Here is a 20,308-nt window from a genome sequence, read left to right on the forward strand (position 1 = left end):
ATGATGAAGAAAACCAATCGTCTTGACAATCGTCTACTTTCAGGAAAAACATCTATTTAAATATTTAAAAACGTGTGATACATTTTTCAGATTAAATAGATATATTTAGAATCACTACATTTTTTCTGAGATAAAAGATAATCCTCTTCAATATAGATTTTGGATCTAGGTACAGAGAATTAAGTTTTATAATATTATTTAACTATTTATGTATATATAAACTGACTTTTTGTAGAAAATATTTCATATTACCTGAATATGAGAATGATCACGTATCAGGAGCAAATAAATCTATGTCTCTAGAGCCAGCAAATAGGTAATAATCAAACAACTGATATTTATATTAACCAAAACGAAGAGACAAACTAACAACATCAGAATGGCTAAACCAAATTTGGAAGAAAAAGAATTATTTAAAAAAACTCTATACTTAATCTGAATTTTGATAGTCAGGTTTATAGTATAAACAAGGATATTACAACTATGATCTGTAAGCTACATGTAGTATTTCAGTATGTATACATAATTCTGTTAATGTTTGTAAATTGCATTTTCATGAAATTTAAATAAAATTTGCTTTTTTAAAATATTATTTATTATTAATACCATAATAATAAATAATACAGAAAAGTACATATTATACTTATTTGCGGTTTTACGGTTGGGATGATATACTTCATCAATGGAGGTCTAAACTTTTACAAATATTAACTCCAAATGGTGTTTTTATATTTATCCTGATAAATTCTATATTTAAATAATTTAGAAAAAATTAATTATATTTTTATATAATAATAATTGTAATATTATGTTATTTTTTTAAATATTTAATGCATATGTTGCACTCCTAGTGTAAAATCCTCATTAGATAAAATATTACACAACCAAAACCAGCTCAACAAAAAAAGAAAATCATTTTGCGCCAACATCTTGTCAATCTGACAACATTGGATCGGGTCCCTGCAGACAGCCGCTTCTTACGAATTAATTCGTGTTAATCCAAGTCAATAACTTCATTTAAAGGAACTTGACCTCGCTGCGTTTAGTGCTGATTAAAGCCCGGAAGTCAGATCAAATTCAATGACTTTATTTTTAATTAATCTTGTTTTCGCAACAATGTTCAACAAGATCTGCCAGAATTAATTATTTAAATAATGATTTTTCAATATAAACATTTTTTTTTTAATTCAGTAATTATTATTTAAAAGTCAATCACTTGATTATGTTCTGAAAGCGTAGTGCTAGTAGCTAGAGGCTTTCGCGAAATTCATGTCGCTTTTTCAAATCAAAAATTTTCAATCAAAATTTTCATTTAGCTTCCTGTATTACGTATTTTACTGTTCCTGATCTGAATCGCCGAGCGATTAATTTGGCATAAAACCTTATATTTTGCTAGCCTAACTCTTAGAGTTCCTTATATATGAGAAAGAGTCATCCATTGACAAAGTGATGTCTATGGTTTTTCTAAATTTATGGAAGTAATTTTCATTTGTAAAAAGTAAGATACTTTCCTTTTTTGGATTGGAACATATTTTCCTTTTTAGCTCATCGGCAGTTCTAAGCTATTAAACTCCTATAAAATCGCTGTTACTATAGCAGCCACCTCTGACGTTATGCCAATTATTTCTCGACTAATTGTGCAAGTTTGAAATTGACTGTAGTACCTAGCTATAAAGTGTAGAGCGGCTTGTCTAATAAACTTTTTTTTGCCTATACCCTGCCAACACAATTTCAGGCATACAGGGATTATTCGTACCCCCACAAGTCGAGCCGTATCGGTTAGAGAGCTGGTATTAGCTAATGTAATCATCTAGCGCAGGCTAAGGTTACATCTTAATATTTAGAATATTATTAAAACAGGATTTTAGGCTTTTTGATGTTTACTTAGAAAAATACAGCTTTGTTCATATAACACAACATTCACGGCTCACATTTAATAATTTATAATTGTTTCTACGATTTAGAAAATCAAATAATTAAATTAACAATCCAATAATCGTTGTGAACCATTTTTACAATAATGACAAAAAGTACCCTGTCATCCACTATGCAGTTCGTATTCAAGAAAAACTATTGCTTTTGTGCAATATAGCTTTGAGAAACATCTATATCTGATATATTTAATAATTATATATGGGTCTATTCATTTCATAAAATATTACGGTTGAAGGCTTAAAAAATCATTACTGTTTAGCCTTTCTTGATTCCAATGATTACAAGAATATTATGGTCAGCGATAGCGCTACTTTTTGAATGAAGTAACTAAAAGTAATTGAGGTAGCTGTTTGGTGTGAACATAACTCCCAAAGTGTATGCTATGTTGGCTAATTAAATCAGTAGTACTTACCTTTTAAACAATAATTCTATCGCGGAAATTGCAATTCAATTTTCAATGAATTACATCGCCTTAATATGTGACAACGCGGATCCGGTTTAAAAAAAAATTTAATACAAAACATATCACATATACCTATCAATGTATTGTGGGAATAAATTGATATATGTCGTTCATTTGTCAATTTATATGAACTGCGGCTACTGTTGAGGTATTCACTATAAACGGTTATATTTTTAGAATATTGAATGCCTAGAATAAGCGTATAGCTGCTAATCATAGGCAAGGTGTTTGAGTTTACCATCCCTTAGACAATGATGCCAAATCGATTTCCCCAGTTTTCATACAATATATAAATTTTATTAATCCACTAAATATTTTTTTAATTAAATAGCATTTTATAAGAGCTAAAAATTTATTCCTTTAACTTTTATTTTATTTAAAAAATTTATATTATTTTTATTTTTGCTAAAAAAAAATATTCTTAACAAAAAAGTTAATGAAAAAAAGCAAGGTGGCAATGTAGAATACCTGATGTGTTTATAATGCAAGGATCCATTGTTGCCATTTTATGTTGTCTTTCTGACATTTTTTTGTTTACTGATTTAGGTAAAAAGACATTTTTGAAGTATCTAGAAAAATATGCTCTATCTGTTAAAAAAATATTCTTAACAAGAAAGTTAATAAAAACAAAAAAAAACAGGTCAACGTAGAACACCTGATATGTTTGCAATGCAAGTATCCATTGTTGCCACTTTGTGTCGGCTTTCTAGGCATTGCCGCTTTCTGTTGACATTTTTGCGGCGTTTACTGGTTCGAATAAGCAAAAATTTTGCAGCATTATAATAATATACTTAATTACACATTTCTATTAATATTTTCCTAAGTAAATTGAACCGACAAATAATTTTGGTATCCAATACTTAACTGTAAAAAGAACGATTTGAGTTTTCTTTTTCAGTTCACACTTGGTTATAAGGATATTGAAAGAAAGATTTTATTTTTATTAATAAGAAAAAAATGCATTAAAATCACTCAAAATATCTCATACTATACTATGCGAAATAATGTAAACAACGAGCGCAGTTGCCAAATACCTTAATCGAGAGACTCTGGGCATAATTTACATCGTTGCCGTTCTGTGTGGAAATTTGCCGATTTAAAAAAGCCAACTTATAAATATTAATTATTACTAGTAAGCAATATACCTGTATTAGGAATTTTACTTTTTCCCTCCCCTTATATGCTAATTGCAATAATTGTTAAAATTAAGTAATCAATGGCAACATGGAATAATAAGCAAGTTTATCATCAAAAAATCTCCACTTTAAAGAAAGCCAGACTGGAGACAAGGCTTCAGCTGCAGAGTAACAAAACGCAACAAAACTGGCAACACCACACCTAACCTCAACTCAGTTGTCACCTATTTGTTGACAAAACTAATGGTATACGAGGTTATTCTAATGATTAATCGCGTCCTATAGTGAGTGATTTAGTGTGTGATAACACCCTCTTCGTGATAAAATTTGGCTTTCCGTCACTCTTAGTGAAAAATATATATGGAAATCTACCCACTTTGCAAAAAACCCGACCATTTTTCGTTAGTTTTGACAAAAGCCGCTAAACTGCAGAATTACCAATATTTTTAGTCGGAAAAATACAGTCCGAACTCTCTCTGAACGAAGTATTCTACCCTAAGGTCTATGTTAATGGTCTATAAAATTATAGACATCTCGCAATACCATCGTCTCATATCTTTTTTAAAAGTTAAGTCGAAAGGATATGTCCCGAAGGAGTCTAAAGCTTTGGAAGGAGAACAAATAATAAAATTTATTAAGAAGGCTCCTGATGATATCTACTTGGTACACAAAGTCATATTAGTAATGGGTGTTTTTGGAGGTTTAAGACGAGATGAGTTGGTCCAAATGACCACTGATGATATTGAAGATAAAGGAACGGTCTTGGTTATAAACGTACCAGAAACTAAAACTTTAACTTCAAAAAGTTTTACTATCATTGAAGAAGATTTAGGCGCTTTAAATTCAATAAAAAAGTACGCAGCATTAAGACCAGCTGGAATAAAGGAGCAAAGACTCTTTCTTACCTATAGAAAGAGTCGCTGTACAGTACAACCTGTTGGAAAAAATACAATAGGGAGCGTCCCAACATTGATCGCAAAATTTTTAAAACTGGAAATTGCAGAAGCATATACCGGCCACTGTTTGCGTCGCACATCGTCAACTTTACTTGTTGAGGCAGGTGCTTCGTTTAAAATGCTAAAATAACATGGGAAATGGAAAAGCTCTTCAGTAGCTGAAGGATATATAGAAGAAAGTATTTCATCCAAAAATAAAGTAGCCAAAATGATTGCCAATTCAGTTAATTCCGAGGTTAATTCCGTATCGACTATTGAAAATTCTTTAATGGACAATATACAAACCATACAAAATAGCGTTAGTGCTGTCACCTCTACCATCACAAAAAACACCGACCATTCTATAGTGGGATCAGCTACATTTTCCGGGACATTTCAAAATTGTAATTTTTATTTTGGAAATAGAGTTTAATTTTTAGTATTTAAAGAAACATTATTTTTTGTATAAAATTGGATAAGCAATTATCATAATGCCCGCTTATAATGCCCTAGGTGTGATAGCAGGTATTATTGCTACCATAACATATTCCGTTTCTAAGGTATTATAAATCAATAACAGATAGATAAAACATAAATAATATAATTTATATTTATTGATAATGTGATTGAAGGAAAGAATTATTTCCGCTTAAACTTGATACCGTCTGTGTACCTCATATGCGAGTTAAGTGGATACAGATTTGGCTGATGGTAGGATATGTTTAAGCGGCCCAAAATTAGGTTCGAAGCGTTTATATGAAAGGAGAGGTATATAAATACCTAAAAATTCATTTTATGTAATGTGTCTTTCGCTCTTTATGAAGTTAAATTGTCAAAAAAAGCAGAAATAAGGTTTGTACTCCTATTGAGCTTGGTCAACATATGACTGGCATATTTAATATCAAAATATTTTACTTATCAATTTTTTCATATCTTCAAACAATAATCACAGAAATAGACAGTGTAGGATAAGCTACTTATAGCAATTTTTTAACAAATAGCTAAAATACCCTAGAATTAGCACTTCATTTTTCCTAGAAAAAAAAAAACAAAATAAAAAAAAGTTTTGTAGGTTTTTAAAATAAGTTCTTTGAAACTATGAAACAAATTACAAAATACAGCTTTTATAACTGTTCACTTTGTTGATTTTTATGAAGCACTCTCTTCGTCATCATTATCATTATCAACAACAAAAGTAATCATTATTCATGTATTATTATTATTCTATTACTCACCAATTACATTAATCATTATAAATGAATCACATAAAAATATGATTGCAAAACATAAAAAAGCAGGAAAACACAATATAAGTGCACTCACCTGTTGCATTTTATATTGACGGGAAACTGAATAACCCAGTTTTAAGTTGGCCGCGAAAGTCATGGCCTCCATGACCGTCAGGCCTAGACGCAGCTCTTCGTCTTGAGGAATGTAGGCCGATAACTTGCGAAACCGTGGGCTTTGATCTCGGACTATGTTATTTAGTGTGACGTCACCTGTACTTCCTTTTGTCCTAAAATAAAATAACTTGCAAGAGTGACTGTGTACACGTGGATAAATAGTAGACAATATTTAAATGCGAGAAGCGATTTGTACAACGTGTATATATTTTTCTCCACTAATAGCATAGTTTAAGAATATGTGTTTAAAAGTTTAAATACACAATTTTATTAACCGTTTTGTCTATGTATATATAGTCTTTTAAATGATGGTTATTGTCTTCTATGTCTGAACTGTTATTATATAAACTTTGTTAATTTTAAATTGTGATGTACGTTTGGCTACATTTGTTTATAAAAAAAATTATGTTTTGTCTCCTTTAGGGAGACAGTTTCTTGTTAAATTTTGACTCGTAGCACTGATGATGGCTATTTATTAGCCGAAAGCGCTTTGCTATTAGTAGAGAAAAATATATACACGTTGTACAAATCGCTTCTCGCATTTAAATATTGTCTACTAAAATAAAATAGAAGTGCTTTTAAAATAACATTTTAATCATACCTATATTTTAAAAATTTCCAATATTTTTAATATACCTGAGTGGTTTAAATCAGTAGTTTGTTACTAGTACAATGACACAAAAATCTTGCCTCATTACAATTATTATACAATAAGGAATAAAAATAAACCACAATATAATTTTAGCAGGTAATATATTTAATTAAATGATATAGTATATTTTCAATATACTACAAAATAGGAAAACTATCTTTTAACTGACCCAAAGCACCATTCAATTACTACGTGTCTTCATAAAAAAAATGACTATAATGTTGTTGAGCAGATGTTGTTGGATTTCTCTACAGTGTCATAATCGAAGAAGATAACCATAATTTCCTAATCACATTATAAATATTCGAGTTTTTAAGAATTATGCTATCATGAACGCATGATCGCCACTTGTCTATACATATTTATACTATTTATTTTTTGTTATAAGTTGCTGAAAGGTTTAAATTGGTAAATCCTTTCTTACTAACATATTGTTATTTACCAAATTCGCCAAATTTAAGCGATACTAATTTCAATGACCCCAATAGCATTTTATAGCATAGATTTTTAGTCTCTATAAGTTCGGTCATAATTTTGGAAAATTTTATCTATTTAGCCTCGATGGCCAAAGAATAAAATTAAAAAAAATTGACTATCATTCTATTTATACAGGGTGTCCAAGACAAAACCTGAAAACCTTGAAAAATAAATTGTTTAGCCGAACACGTCAAATTTAATATTGAGGGGGGGTCACCTCCTTACCCCCAGAGCCCCCATATCAACTTTTTAAAATAGGAATAGGGGTCGAGTGATACCTTAAAATAAAGGTAATTTTATTTTCTATAAGTATAGCCTTATAGTTATTTTATCAATTCGTTCTCAAGAAATTTGCATAAAAGTAACTGACATTCTTCAAAAGTTTAAATATTGCAATTTTGTTGCCTGTATAAATATATTTTTTTAAATTATCCAGGCGTTATCTCTAACCAAAAAACACATTCCGAAAATTAAAGTTATTTTGACAAAAAACATACTAATTAAAATAAATACTAAATAAACTAAATACCTGTATATTTTGACGCTTTTGTTGGTTTAGTTATTTTTATTTTGATATCGCTGTTTTCTCAAAGTGAGCAATAAAAACACAAATTGTTGTATGGGTCGATATCCTGGGTGATAATGTTGTTAAACCTTATTAATACAAATTTTATTGCTGAAAATTACTTGGAACTTCTGCAGGACGCCATCAATCTCAGAATAACTGAGTTACTTGAACATGATGGGAATCTTCTAGAAAATGAACTCATGTTTCAGCAAGATGGGGCATCACCACATTATGCTGCTTCCGTTCTTTATTTATTGAGCGACGTATTTCCTCGAAGATGGATTGGTTGGAAGGGTACTGTAAAACGGCCTGCAAGATCTCCCGATCTTACCTCTCTAGAGGTTTCTTATATGTTCATCTAAAAACCAAAGTCTTTGCCACAAAACCTGACTCTCTTGAAGATCTTCGAAATAGGTATACAGTGAAACCCAAAAGTTATGTCTAAATTCATTTAAAATTCAGGGGTGTGTTCGAAAAAAAAACGCTCGGACCCGTCGATTTATATTTCAAGTTGCGCATTTTTGTAAGTGAAGTTTGTATATACAAGGTTGCTTAAAAATAAATTACGACGATCAACTTAATTTTTTCAAATGAAAGCACCTTTTTTTAATTTCATCTTTGAATTTCGCGTGGAATTCTACGTATGTTTCATGCATCATGTTCTATATCTAAAGTCAACAGTTATCGAAAAAAAGACGATTCATGTAACAAATAAAAAAAGAACAAAAATTAAGTTAAATGTTCAAAATGGTTGCCATTCACGGCTTGACAATATCCAAGGCGATCAACAAAGTCTCGTTGCACATTTTCAATCACTTCCGGAGTTATGGTGCGCACTTCTCTGCGAATTGTCACTTTTAAGTCGTCTAGATTATTTCGCCTATTAACAAATACCTTCGACTTGAGGTATCCCCACAAAAAAAAGTCCATTGGTGTTAGGTCAGGCAACCTAGCAGGCCATTTGATGGGTACTCTCCTTCCTATTTACCGATTGGGAAAGGTTTCATCCAAAAATGTACGCACAGTGGCATCATAGTGCGGAGGAGCGCCATCTTGCTGGAAAATTAGTTCTTCGTCAGGATAGTCTGGGTCCAATGGATTTGGAAATAAAGCTGGAACTTATTCAAATTGGAGAAAATCGAGATAAAGAAAGGCAAAGAAAAAGGAACCTATTACTCTTCCGCGCACTATTCCACACCACACATTTAGTTTTTGAGGGTACTGGGTGTTTACCACCATCATCCAATGCGGATTTTCTGTTGCCCAATATCGACAATTTTGTCTGTTCACACTACCATTCATTTTCAGTTGTTCCGGATGGATTTTATTGAATAATTACAGCAGCTTCTCTTTGAGTACGTGTTCTATCACCAAACCCAACTATGCACAGAATTTCTATTTTTTCTCGTTCCGTTAACCTTACCATTGTGAAAACCGCAACTTTGCTCGTGGACGATATCTGTTTGGCGTACAACTGTCATACAGTTTCTATGAAAATACACGGTCACCAGCCAATAATAAAAAAACACGAATGAATGGAAATTTGCTCTGTATAAAAATTCTCAGAGATAAGGTGACTCGTAAGGTGAACTTCAATAATAATATTTGGTCGTCCTTTTTTTGATAACTGTTGACTAGGTCAAAGAAAATAATAGTAAACTATAGAAAATCCATCCCGTGTAAATTTTTTGACCACCGGATCCTCGCTTTTCGAGCGAGGATCCATCGGTGAAATTACGCGTTGAAATCTGGCCGATCGCTTCGCTGTGTTGCAAAATTTAATTTGGCGAGAGTCTGCTGAGCAACACAATATTATTTTTGTTATTCGCTCTTGTGACGGACGTATCGATACAGGTTATCAACACCGGCAAAGCTCTCTATCGATATTTGACAAAACTTATTTACAAATAATTCTGTTATTTTTTTTAAATTTTGTCACTGGTTCTGTAATACATAATGTCGGGCAATGTATGCCAATATTATGACTGTAGGCGAACTAGAAGAGAGAATGCTACGTTAAAGATGTTTAAATTTCCTTATAAAAATCCAAGTATTTGCGAACGTTGGATTTTAAATTGCGGTAAGTCCTAGAGTTCTATAAACATACTTAATCTTAACAGTGCCTTAGTAAGTAAGTAAAGGGTGTTCCATTTAAGAGGAAAAACGCCATATTTTTGGACTTCCCCGGTATATTTAAAAAAATTGATCATCGACGTATTTTAACTCGGAGAATTTGAAAATCGTAATAAGAAAATGCCATTTTTCCTCTTAAATGGAACACCTTGTACCTAAAGTTCGTTTCATGGGTCTTTAACTGTGAGTCCTAGAGGAGCCAGGTATAAATACATGTATTTTTACGCAAAGTTACAGCTGAATACCTGTGAAATGAACATCACCTACAATCTATATCTATCTCAAGTTTTAATTGGGAACTATTCGGCAATGAAAATTACAGTTAACCAAAAACTATAATTTTCTGACTTTTAGGTGAATGAAAAATGTGTAAGGTGGTATAACTATGAGGTGATGTACAAAGTTAATTTTTGAATACTGAAAATTAAATTTAAATAATAAAAATATATAATATCGGTTTAAATAGTCATATTCCAAAACAATAATTACTTTGAGATAAAACCTTAAAAATAGTACCATAACAAATAATAATAGTTATTTATTAGAGTAAAATAGGCGTTTTAAAATTACTGCCTTCGCTAAAGCTCGTGTAGTAAACTTCATCATTTTACTCCCTATTAATCATTTTACTGCCTCATCTGTAAAAGTTAATAAAGTGAACTTTTTGAGTGAAGGCGAAAAATATATTATTTTATTTTATTATACTGAATCTTCTGATCTTGACCAACTTTAAAGTATACAAACTCAAAAATTAGAAAGATAAATTGTAACCTTAAATTTTAAAGCGAATCGTCAAATTTAGATCATCAGGTTGACAAAAAATATAAGTTACGCTTTTCTTTTTAAATAGGTAGGTATTATATGATACCGATTTTGGGGAAGTTTGAGGATGGGATTGTGGATATAAATATTTTTGATACAATTTCTCTTTTGCGCGCCATCGTTTTTCAGTGCTCATGCAGTTTTGTATACTTAGCGTTGCCATTGCTAAGTGGGACACAGGAAATCCCATGTTATTTTTAAAAAAGTATTAAAATTTATTAAAGAGCACTAAAATCTACAGCCTATAAAATAGCACAGCAATAAAATAGCACGTCACGCACAGACATTTTTTACTTATTAAAATAGCTTAAATCTCTACCACTTGTTACTTTGATAGTCAAAATACCTTTGACATATATATCAATTCACGCCGATTCTGTGCGCTTTATTAAGCTTTATAGCCAAAAATCTATATAAAAAATTATCTTTTTTTATTGCAATGTATTTACAGGTAACAACCAACATTTTTTTATCTTGACTAGTGGACCGTCAAATAAGTTTGTCATTTTATACATGACTACTGTATTGGTAGTAAATACAGTAGTCATTTGGCTTTTTACTTTGAGCAGTACCTGTAAGTACAGCGTGACAAAAAACTCATCAAGATTTTTGGACATAACCTCTAAACAGACCAATTAAAAAAAATAAAAGTTATTTTGTTGGTAGAAGATTTTATTATTCTTTAATTAACTTAAATATTTTTTCTCTCTACAAGGAGAGTCAATATTTTCCTAGGTCCCTCTTGGCGATGCAACACCCGAAATAAAAATTAATCATTAAACGGTATTTTTATTATTTACCGATTTTAGGAAACGCAACGTTACTTGGTATGGATCTGGAAATCCTGAAAAATAAACACTTGTGTGAGAGACATTTTGCGGACAGCGCTTTTCGGACGGAAAAACGGCGTTATTTAAAAACAAATGCAATACCCTACGTATATTTCCCAACGGATAAAAATTTAAAAGTACTATCACCAGAAAGGACCTATTCGGGGAAAAAACGGGCTTTACCTACAGACAGTCCGACAACCAACGAAAATGTAACGAAAAAATTACATTTAAACGAAGGCGATCATAATACAAAAAAAACTAGAGGAAATAATTAAACTTCCAAATCATACAATGACGCCAAGAAAATTAATGTTAAAAAAACAAATAAAAATTCTCAAAAGTAAATTAAAAAAAAATCAATTCCGTATGCGAGTTTTACAGTTAAAACAAAAAAATAATAAATCTTTAATTTTAAAAGAAATGCCGTTGTTAATATTTCTATCAGTAGTACCAAAAACATTTATTTTGATGCAATTAAATGGACAGTGCCTGTGTCAATTTTTTATAAATCTCCTGCGGCATATATGTTTTTGAGGTGTAAAGGTTTTATTTTACCGTCCGTTTCAACAATACGAAGATGGATGAGCGAAAATTTATTTAAAACAGATATTAACAACGGTTTAAAGTATCATCTTAAAAATGTGAGGGTATGACCAAAAATTTAAAAAAAATTGTGTTAGCCTTTGACGAGGTTAGCATTAAAAAACTAATTGAATACAACAAAAAACTCGATCTCATTGAAGGATTTGAAGATTTAGGTGTCTTAGGGCGTTCCTCAAAAAAAGCAACACATGCTCTCGTATTTTCGATTAAAGGCCTATATAAGAATTGGAAACCTCCGATATCCTATTATTTTTTAAACCATAACTTTAAGTTTTTTCATAAAAATAATATAGGTACTAGTAATGTTTCTTTGATTTTGTTATTTAAAATTTTTGTGAGAATTATTTTCTATTAAAACATATTAAAACATATTCCTCCACTTTGTTCCTAATTAACTTCAAATGTCAACTTTAAAGATTAAGACCTTATCAATAATAATTCTGCGATGCGGTACAAAGACAAATCAATGCAAAAAATGCCAAAAATTAAGTCTTATAGATTTGGAATCGTTTTATTTTTCTAGGCACGTGCATTTTTTTTTTAATTTTAGCTTTTTAATGGAGAATTTTTAATTTTATTGCGAACAAAACCAAAATGATGACTCAACAATTTTTCGCGATTTTTACAATTTTTTTCAATGAAATAATATGGCAGGTGTAATATTTTATGTAGTTTTACAGAGGCACATAATGCAGGCAACAAAACCTCACTAGATATTAAGACCCAAGCAATTTTGTCTCAGTGTATCTAAATAAATAAGGCAAAAAATAGTCACAAGTTTCTAATAATAAGTTAAATCAATATGTTAAGAATAAACTAAAAATTAATTAAAACATCCATTTTCCCAAAACTTAATTTTTGCGAATACCTCGTTCTGCCTTTATACGGCGCGGCGCGGCGCGAGAGAATTAGATAAAATTTAAAATGTTATCAGTAATGGCAACGTCGCTTCGATTCTTACACGGTTAGCGCATAAAATATTCTTATTTAAGGAAGCATTGATGTCTCCTTGTCGGTTCACAGCTTGCCATTTACGTGGGTTATCTATTCGTTAGTATAATTATCTTTGACTAGGTATAGGACATGATGCATGAAACATACATAGAATTCCACGCTAAATTCAAAAATGAAATAAAAAAAAGGTGCTCTCATTTGAAAAAATGAAGTTGATGGTCGTAATTTATTTTTGAGCAACCCTGTATATACAAACTTGACGTACAAAAATGCGCAACTTGAAATAAAAATCGAGGGATCCGAGCGTTTTTTTTTCGAACACACCCCTGAATTTTAAATGAATTTAGACAAACTTTTGGGATGAACTGTATTTATTGTTACCTAATGTCAATTAATAACGCCCGAAATGTTCGCCAACGTGCACAGACGTGTTAAACAATTGTACTTGAACAATAATTGTATTTTTATATAAAGGCCAACGAAGATCATTTTTAACGATTGTATTAATACGATTCTATTAACAGAAATATAAATAATACATTTATTCATATTTCTTGACAAGGAAATTAATAAAATAAAAAAAAATTATAATAGGGATATGTAGATAATAAAATTGCCTTTAATTCAGGGTATTACTCGATCCCCATTATCAATAAAAAAATTGACATGGGTGCTCTGGGCGGAAGGAGATGACGTTAGAGAAATGCAATTTTTGTCAATAAATGTCATCTCAACATTAAATTTGACGTGGTTGGCTGTTATTGAGCTAAACAATTTATGTTTTAGGATTTTCAGGGTGAACTATTGGACTATTTTGTCTCAGACACCCTGTATACTTATTACAATATATAATATATTGCTTTAAAAATAAGTTAAGTGCAACTGAAGTAAAAGTCCATGACAGGTATTAATCTTAGCGTGCTGAGCATTTAACCATAGCTAATAGATTTTCACTTTTTGCGGTTTATTTATATTTAAATATTTCTTAAGTTAATTTCGTAAATTGTTTATTATACATCTAAAACGTTTATTAAATAGAATTTTACTAGTTCATGTGAATAAAGCATTTGAATAAAGTGGTTGAGTTAAAAGAATAAATGTACATTTGTAGTCACCAGGATACTAGAATGCTATAATTTTATTTTAAATCACACCGTGAATTCCGTAATAGGTCAGTTTCATATAAAGTATTTCTTATTAGGAATAAATCAAATAAAATACATTTGAAATTAAGTGGGAAGTGAAGAAGAACCAATGAATAGTTATTAACTTAATATGCTGAGCATTTAAGCAAGGTTACTAGCTTTTTACTTCTTGCAGTTGCTAAAAGATTGGAAATCCTTATACTTTTCAAAATAATAATCATTTTTTATTACCAGTGCTTTTGCTCACAACTTACGGCTTTTTTCTAATGCATTTTCAATTATTAAAAAAAAAAACAGATAGTAGCAGTTTGTTTATAGTTGCCGCCTAAAATTATTTATTTTGGGCACCTGTCGAAACCCCTTTAAGTTAGCACAACTAAATTGCCACCTACTATTTACATTGTTTGCCGGGTTCTTTAACAGGTGACCAAAATAAATTATATATAGCGGCGACTACATCAAAGATTAACAACATAACTGGCTAAAGATGTTGCGGGTCAACGCCGATTAATAGCATATAGAACAGGTACTTAATGGTTGTAGGATATGTGGCTCAGTGAATGTTCTAATATACTTAATAAATTTCAGCAATATTTAAACTGGTGACACAGAAACTGGATATTGCCAATGAATGCCCACAACTACTTTAAAATGTCCATAAAATCTTTTTTGACATATTTATGAACGTTCATGAAATAGTGGTATTACAAAAGCTATATCGCTGATCGAGCACTCTTAAAAATAGGTAAATAAAAATTCAAGAATTGTATAGATTTTACATACAATTTGATTTTGGAAATGGTACAGAATCAATTTGTGTAGAATTTCTCTATGCTATTGTGTTTAAACAACTGTGGTTCTATAATCATCAAATTGTGTATCAATTTGATTTATTTTATTGTATATATAGTACACTATTTGTGTACTATATATACAATGTTGTGACAATATTTTATATTTATTTAATATAATTGTTCAGTGAATAAGCGAACTCTTAGTGTTTTTTTACCATGGTATGTACAAGAAAAAAAACACAATTTGTGCATTTCAAATACACACGTTAGTGTAGGTTGTTTTTACAATATATTTTATTTTCTTTCATTTCAACTATAAAATTTTATTACAAATTGTGTATAATAATACTATATATTTTTTTATAAATTTAAATATAGTGTAGGTTACTTATTTTAGGTTCGTATATCAAATTAACATAAGAACTGGAGTTTTTTATGACAATGTTTTGTATTTATATTCATAAAAATTTAAAATACATTTTAGAGAATTTCGTCATTAATCTGTGTAATAATAAATTCTAGGGCACCTGGGAAAAACAGGATAGGTCATAATTTGATTAAAATAAAATAAGTCTTGTAAAAAATGGGAAATAAGTGAGGCCCAACGTTTGGTAAGAAAAGAACTCATATTAGAAAAATACAGATTGAATATGTATTTTCCTAATTTGACTTATTTTCTTTTTATCAAACGTTAGTCCCACTTTTTTCCATCGTGTTACTTAATTTACTTATTTAATTTTAAGCAAATTATGACTTTTTTCCATATTGACTGTTTTTCCCAAGCACTCTAATATTTATGTTTTATAAAAATTTTAGTTTTATAGGTAGGGTAAAAAATTCAATTGTTTTAAAAAAAAAAAATTATTTAAATACTTTTTAAAAAAGTACACATAACCTGCACAACAAAACAAAAAAACTTTAGTACTAGTATTACAAATACAATTAGGAACGCAAATAGGAAATTAAAATGGAAATTCTTAGTTGTAAAAACAGGATTTTAACCTAAAGGCTAATAAACACATTCATTTATACAGGGTCATTTTTTATATTTGCGTGCCCATAAACAGGGCTAATGTAAACGATAGAGAAAAACTTTTTATACAAAAGTTGCATACTTTTTTCCGTATTTGTAAAAAAAAATAAAAGCGCATTGCAAAGTTAATAAAACAATAGCAAGTTGATTTCAGCAAGTTGCCTCAGAGCAACACTAGGATATGTAAGAAAAAGTAATTCCGAGATAATTGCAAATAAAGATTTGGCAGAAATTAACTTTAGGTCATATGTAACACAAACATATAGGATATATTAAATGAGGGAATATTTTTAAGAGATATCGTAGTATTGCATAATATATCCAAATATGCAATTATCTTAGAATTGCTTTTCTTTTAGATGTCCTAGTGTTACTCTGAGGTGACGATATGTTGTTACATCGCTCACAAATATTCAAGAGCTTAAAACTAGTATACTAGTAGGTATAGTTTGAAATAAAAATTTAGATATGAATAACGTCAAGACACATTTTGTAAGCAAATATTGTGAAATGTAATCAAAATGCAAACAATCAAAATACCAAAAATGCATATTAAAGTTACCATGTAAAGGTCTTATTAGCTATGACTCTTCTTATGTGTGTCCAAAAAAAATATTATAAATAAGATTGTCCAAGAATTGCTATAAGTATTATTCAGATAATTAAAATTACGAGTTAAAATCGGTTCATGTAAATATTTATAAGCGGGTAATTTTATGCTGCACAAACAGTTAATTTCATAACAGGAAATGACTAGACAATAGGTAAATGCAGATTAAAACATGTGTGTGTGTGTGTATGTACCTTAACTAGGTTACATATTAGCATGTCGTATTTCAATTTGTATGCATTATTTCCCCATTTTGCGAAAATTTTAACTTACAACGTAGTTAAACAAATTGAAGGTAAATTGTGAAAAAAATGTTTTATATTAAATTTTCCATGCCGATTTTCTTTAGAAAACATATTTAGTGTATCTGCTTAGGTCAGAAGGATATAGTTTTTTATTATTATTAATCTATCGAAAATACGTTAATCTTTTTTGAGACATTTTAAGAGAAATTTAGTTTAAATGTTTAAATGTTCTTAACTTTGTAAATATTTATGTTTTTAACCCCGTGCACTGTGAAACACATTACCGTGATTTTAATGTAGCACTTATCATCATTAGATTGATTTTAATTTTTTATTTAAATACGGAAAAAAGTTAATATTTGTAAGATCGTAATTTGCATAAACAAGTTTTTTAATGCGTAAACATATTTACTAGTAATCCCAATTTTCGATTATTAAAATATGAAAAAATATAATGAAGATAATTTGAAAGAACGTTTAATAACGTGCAATAAATAGTAATTATACACTAAATACTTTAAATTGATATAAATTTGGCTTCAAAAAGTACCTTTAGCACTCTTTAAAAAAATTAATTACTTTACAAAGTTGTTAGCGTTTTTTGTAACAGACACAGACACAGAAAAATCGCCGGAAACGATATAAGTTACCTTATCGTAGAAAATTAATACAATACGAAAAAAGTCTGTTATTCATTATTAAAAATCTTTATATTATTTGTTATTGCTCAAAAAAATAGCTCCTGGTTTTGTACCCCCAATTTTGTATAAGGTCATTAAAAACATATATTTAAACTTTTTATTCGTATACTCTAGATTTTCCCAGCGCTTTTTCAATTGTCAAGCATAAAGGAATTTAAGAATTTCTTATTATTGAATAAGTGCTTATGATCTCCTTTTTCTATATTTTTATATTCTCTACACTAAAAAAGTTTAACGTAATGATCCGCTTTAAACCCACTTTATAACGAATAAAATATTAAACAGTATGACAACTTTGCAAAATTTGAATCATGCTTAGATTTCTAAATTATGCTTAAATAATTTTTTTTATCTATGAACATTAATTAAATATAAACATTTTTTATAATCGTTTTAAAATTTGAATATATAAAATATAAAAAAACAAGCGGGATTACAGGGATATATTTTCCTTAGGGCAATATGTCTGCGAGTGGATATATTAATTTTTTAATCTAGAATCACCTTGTTACTATTTTAAGCCAAATATATGCTTCATGCTCTTTAGGTAATATGTGAGCCACGTCAGCTTGCTACTGAGTAGAAATCCTGATTCATAGAAATAATGCTTTGGAAAGATTAGTTCGATGTCAGCTAATGTAGTCTTATTACCAGCTTAAAATATATGTAAAAATTCTTTTAAAATAGATGTTAATGGCCTATGTAATTTCTCTACACTCATTTTAGACAACAATCTGAAATAAGTCATTACTAATGGTTTTTACATATTACCTTCTCCGAAAGGAGATCTCCATCCTCATTCAGATTTATCCTACTCAATACCAGATGTGCCAACTTAATCTATACATAAAATTCCCAAAATATTTTATTTCCTTTGAATCTTTTGTCGTGATAACCAAAAATTTCGTTTTCTTTTAACCAGAAATTCATTTACTGTGAAAATGTACCAAATAATTACTTACACAAATCCAGCTAAAATATTTAATAAAGTACTCTTGCCAGCTCCCGAGGGTCCCATGATGACCGACAGCTCTCCTGACTTGAATTTTCCAGAGACTCCATGTAGAATCTTTTTGGATTCTGTAATAGAAATATAAATTTGAATTATTATTATACGATTTTATCAGGTAATCATAAAAAAATCCATTAAAAACATATAGTCATACCACATAACAACGTATTCATTTTAGTACAGCGTCATGAATCTCCATACAATAGCATGAGAACAAAAGTGTTTTTTTTTTATGAGAACTAAATTTAAACCACATTACTTACGTGGCTGCATTAAAAGAATAATATTAGAAGAGTTTCCTTTTATAATAATTAGATATTAAATTTTCATATTATTAAAAGGAAAACTAATAATTTATAGTCAAAACTATTCTCAATTGGTTGTAATTTTGATTTTAAATACCGAGGCTCGTTTGGACTGAGGTCACTGGCAGCTCAAATAGAAAATTTAACATATATAAGACTTAAGGTTGGCTTTTGATTTTTCTAGAATAATGAATATGCAAATTTTAAGGTGAGATCAGAAGTACATATTTTAGCAAATTGTCAGTAGATTTTAAAAAAAATCATGAGAGTATCTATGCGTATCATATCTTTTCCAACAAAGATAAATTGATCACTCCTATAAAAACAGTATTTATGTAGTCATAAGTCTTGTGAAGACAATGTTTCCCATTGTTTCTACCTCAACGAGAGCCGTAATTCTACGTGGGAAAATAAGTTTATAGTTAGATGAGAAAGATTTAACACAATTTTTATTTGAAAGTAAAAATACATCAATGTTTTTCTAGTACATTTTTTTCTTCAGTGAAATTAACTGCTACTATACGAAAGTAAGCAAGCCTTTCGTAAAAGACAACAGTTAGGTAATAAACTTAGATGTTTTAAGACCAAATTCAAGGTAAGTATTAAAAGAGAGAGTCTGTAGAAATAGAATGTCTATATGAAATAGCTTATTCTTAAAAAGATTATTATTATATATGAGGTGAAATTATTTGTATTTCCTTGGTTATATAAAAACTTAAAAATAGTATATTTATACTTATTAACAATTTTTTAGAATAACTTAATAGATTAAATTAGATGCCAAAATATATCACATGTCAATACAGAATCCTACGAAGTAATTTAAAGTAACAATTGTTTGCATTTCTATTCAATGTAATATTTTTCATTTAATAGAAATTAGATTTATCTGGACTTAACTAAACATTCCAATTAAAAGTAAACTTGCAAAAATACATTATTTTTAAGCAATTTTTTCATATTTCTTAATATCCTAAGTTAAATTGTTTAAACACATGTTTTATCGTGGAGAAATAAAAAAAAAATAGAAACCAAGGTTAATTGAAAATTTATATTATGAAGTCGATATGTGGCCATATAAGTTCCAATAAGATATTTATTAGTATATCTTGAGATTGTATCTTGCATACCATTTTAGAAATAAAATAAATAGAAACAAAGAGCTTAGCAAATTTGATGTTGCTTTAAATATTAAAAATTTATACTTAATCTATTAAAGGAAAGGATTAGTGGTAGTTAAAAAGTGTGTTCTACATGAAATTCGAAAAATTTAGGAGCATATGAGAAAAATCATAAGGAATCATCGCGCCAAAAGTCTATCGATCTAAGGTTATCGGTTTCTTTTATAACATTAACTAAGTTGTTAAATGTATTTAACCTCAAATGCTCGAAAATAACTTCCATAGAGTCGTATTACTTTTTGCTTACGCAATTATATCAATTGTTTGGTAATTTTTTGGTTTTTAAATACTTAGTCTCATATTTTTTTCTTCCAGGCAATAGTATACTGCAAAAAATTTGGAATAGGTTAATTGAGTGAGCAGATAAT

At 29.4% G+C, this 20,308-nt stretch overlaps 1 protein-coding gene across 1 annotated transcript in view; it reads right to left on the reverse strand.

The window, feature by feature from the left end:
* The window catches only part of LOC126738161 (ATP-binding cassette sub-family G member 1-like), a 77,453-nt gene that overhangs the window by 34,089 nt on the left and 23,056 nt on the right, over positions 1-20,308 (reverse strand). The window contains exons 2-3 of the mRNA XM_050443354.1: positions 18,405-18,522; positions 5,793-5,985 (exon numbers count right to left, since the gene is read on the reverse strand). Coding sequence (XP_050299311.1) covers positions 5,793-5,985; positions 18,405-18,522 — 311 coding nt within the window. The remainder of the gene's footprint in view (positions 1-5,792; positions 5,986-18,404; positions 18,523-20,308) is intronic.

This window comes from Anthonomus grandis, chromosome 7, assembly GCF_022605725.1.
Source record: "Anthonomus grandis grandis chromosome 7, icAntGran1.3, whole genome shotgun sequence".
Lineage (NCBI taxonomy): Eukaryota > Metazoa > Arthropoda > Insecta > Coleoptera > Curculionidae > Anthonomus > Anthonomus grandis.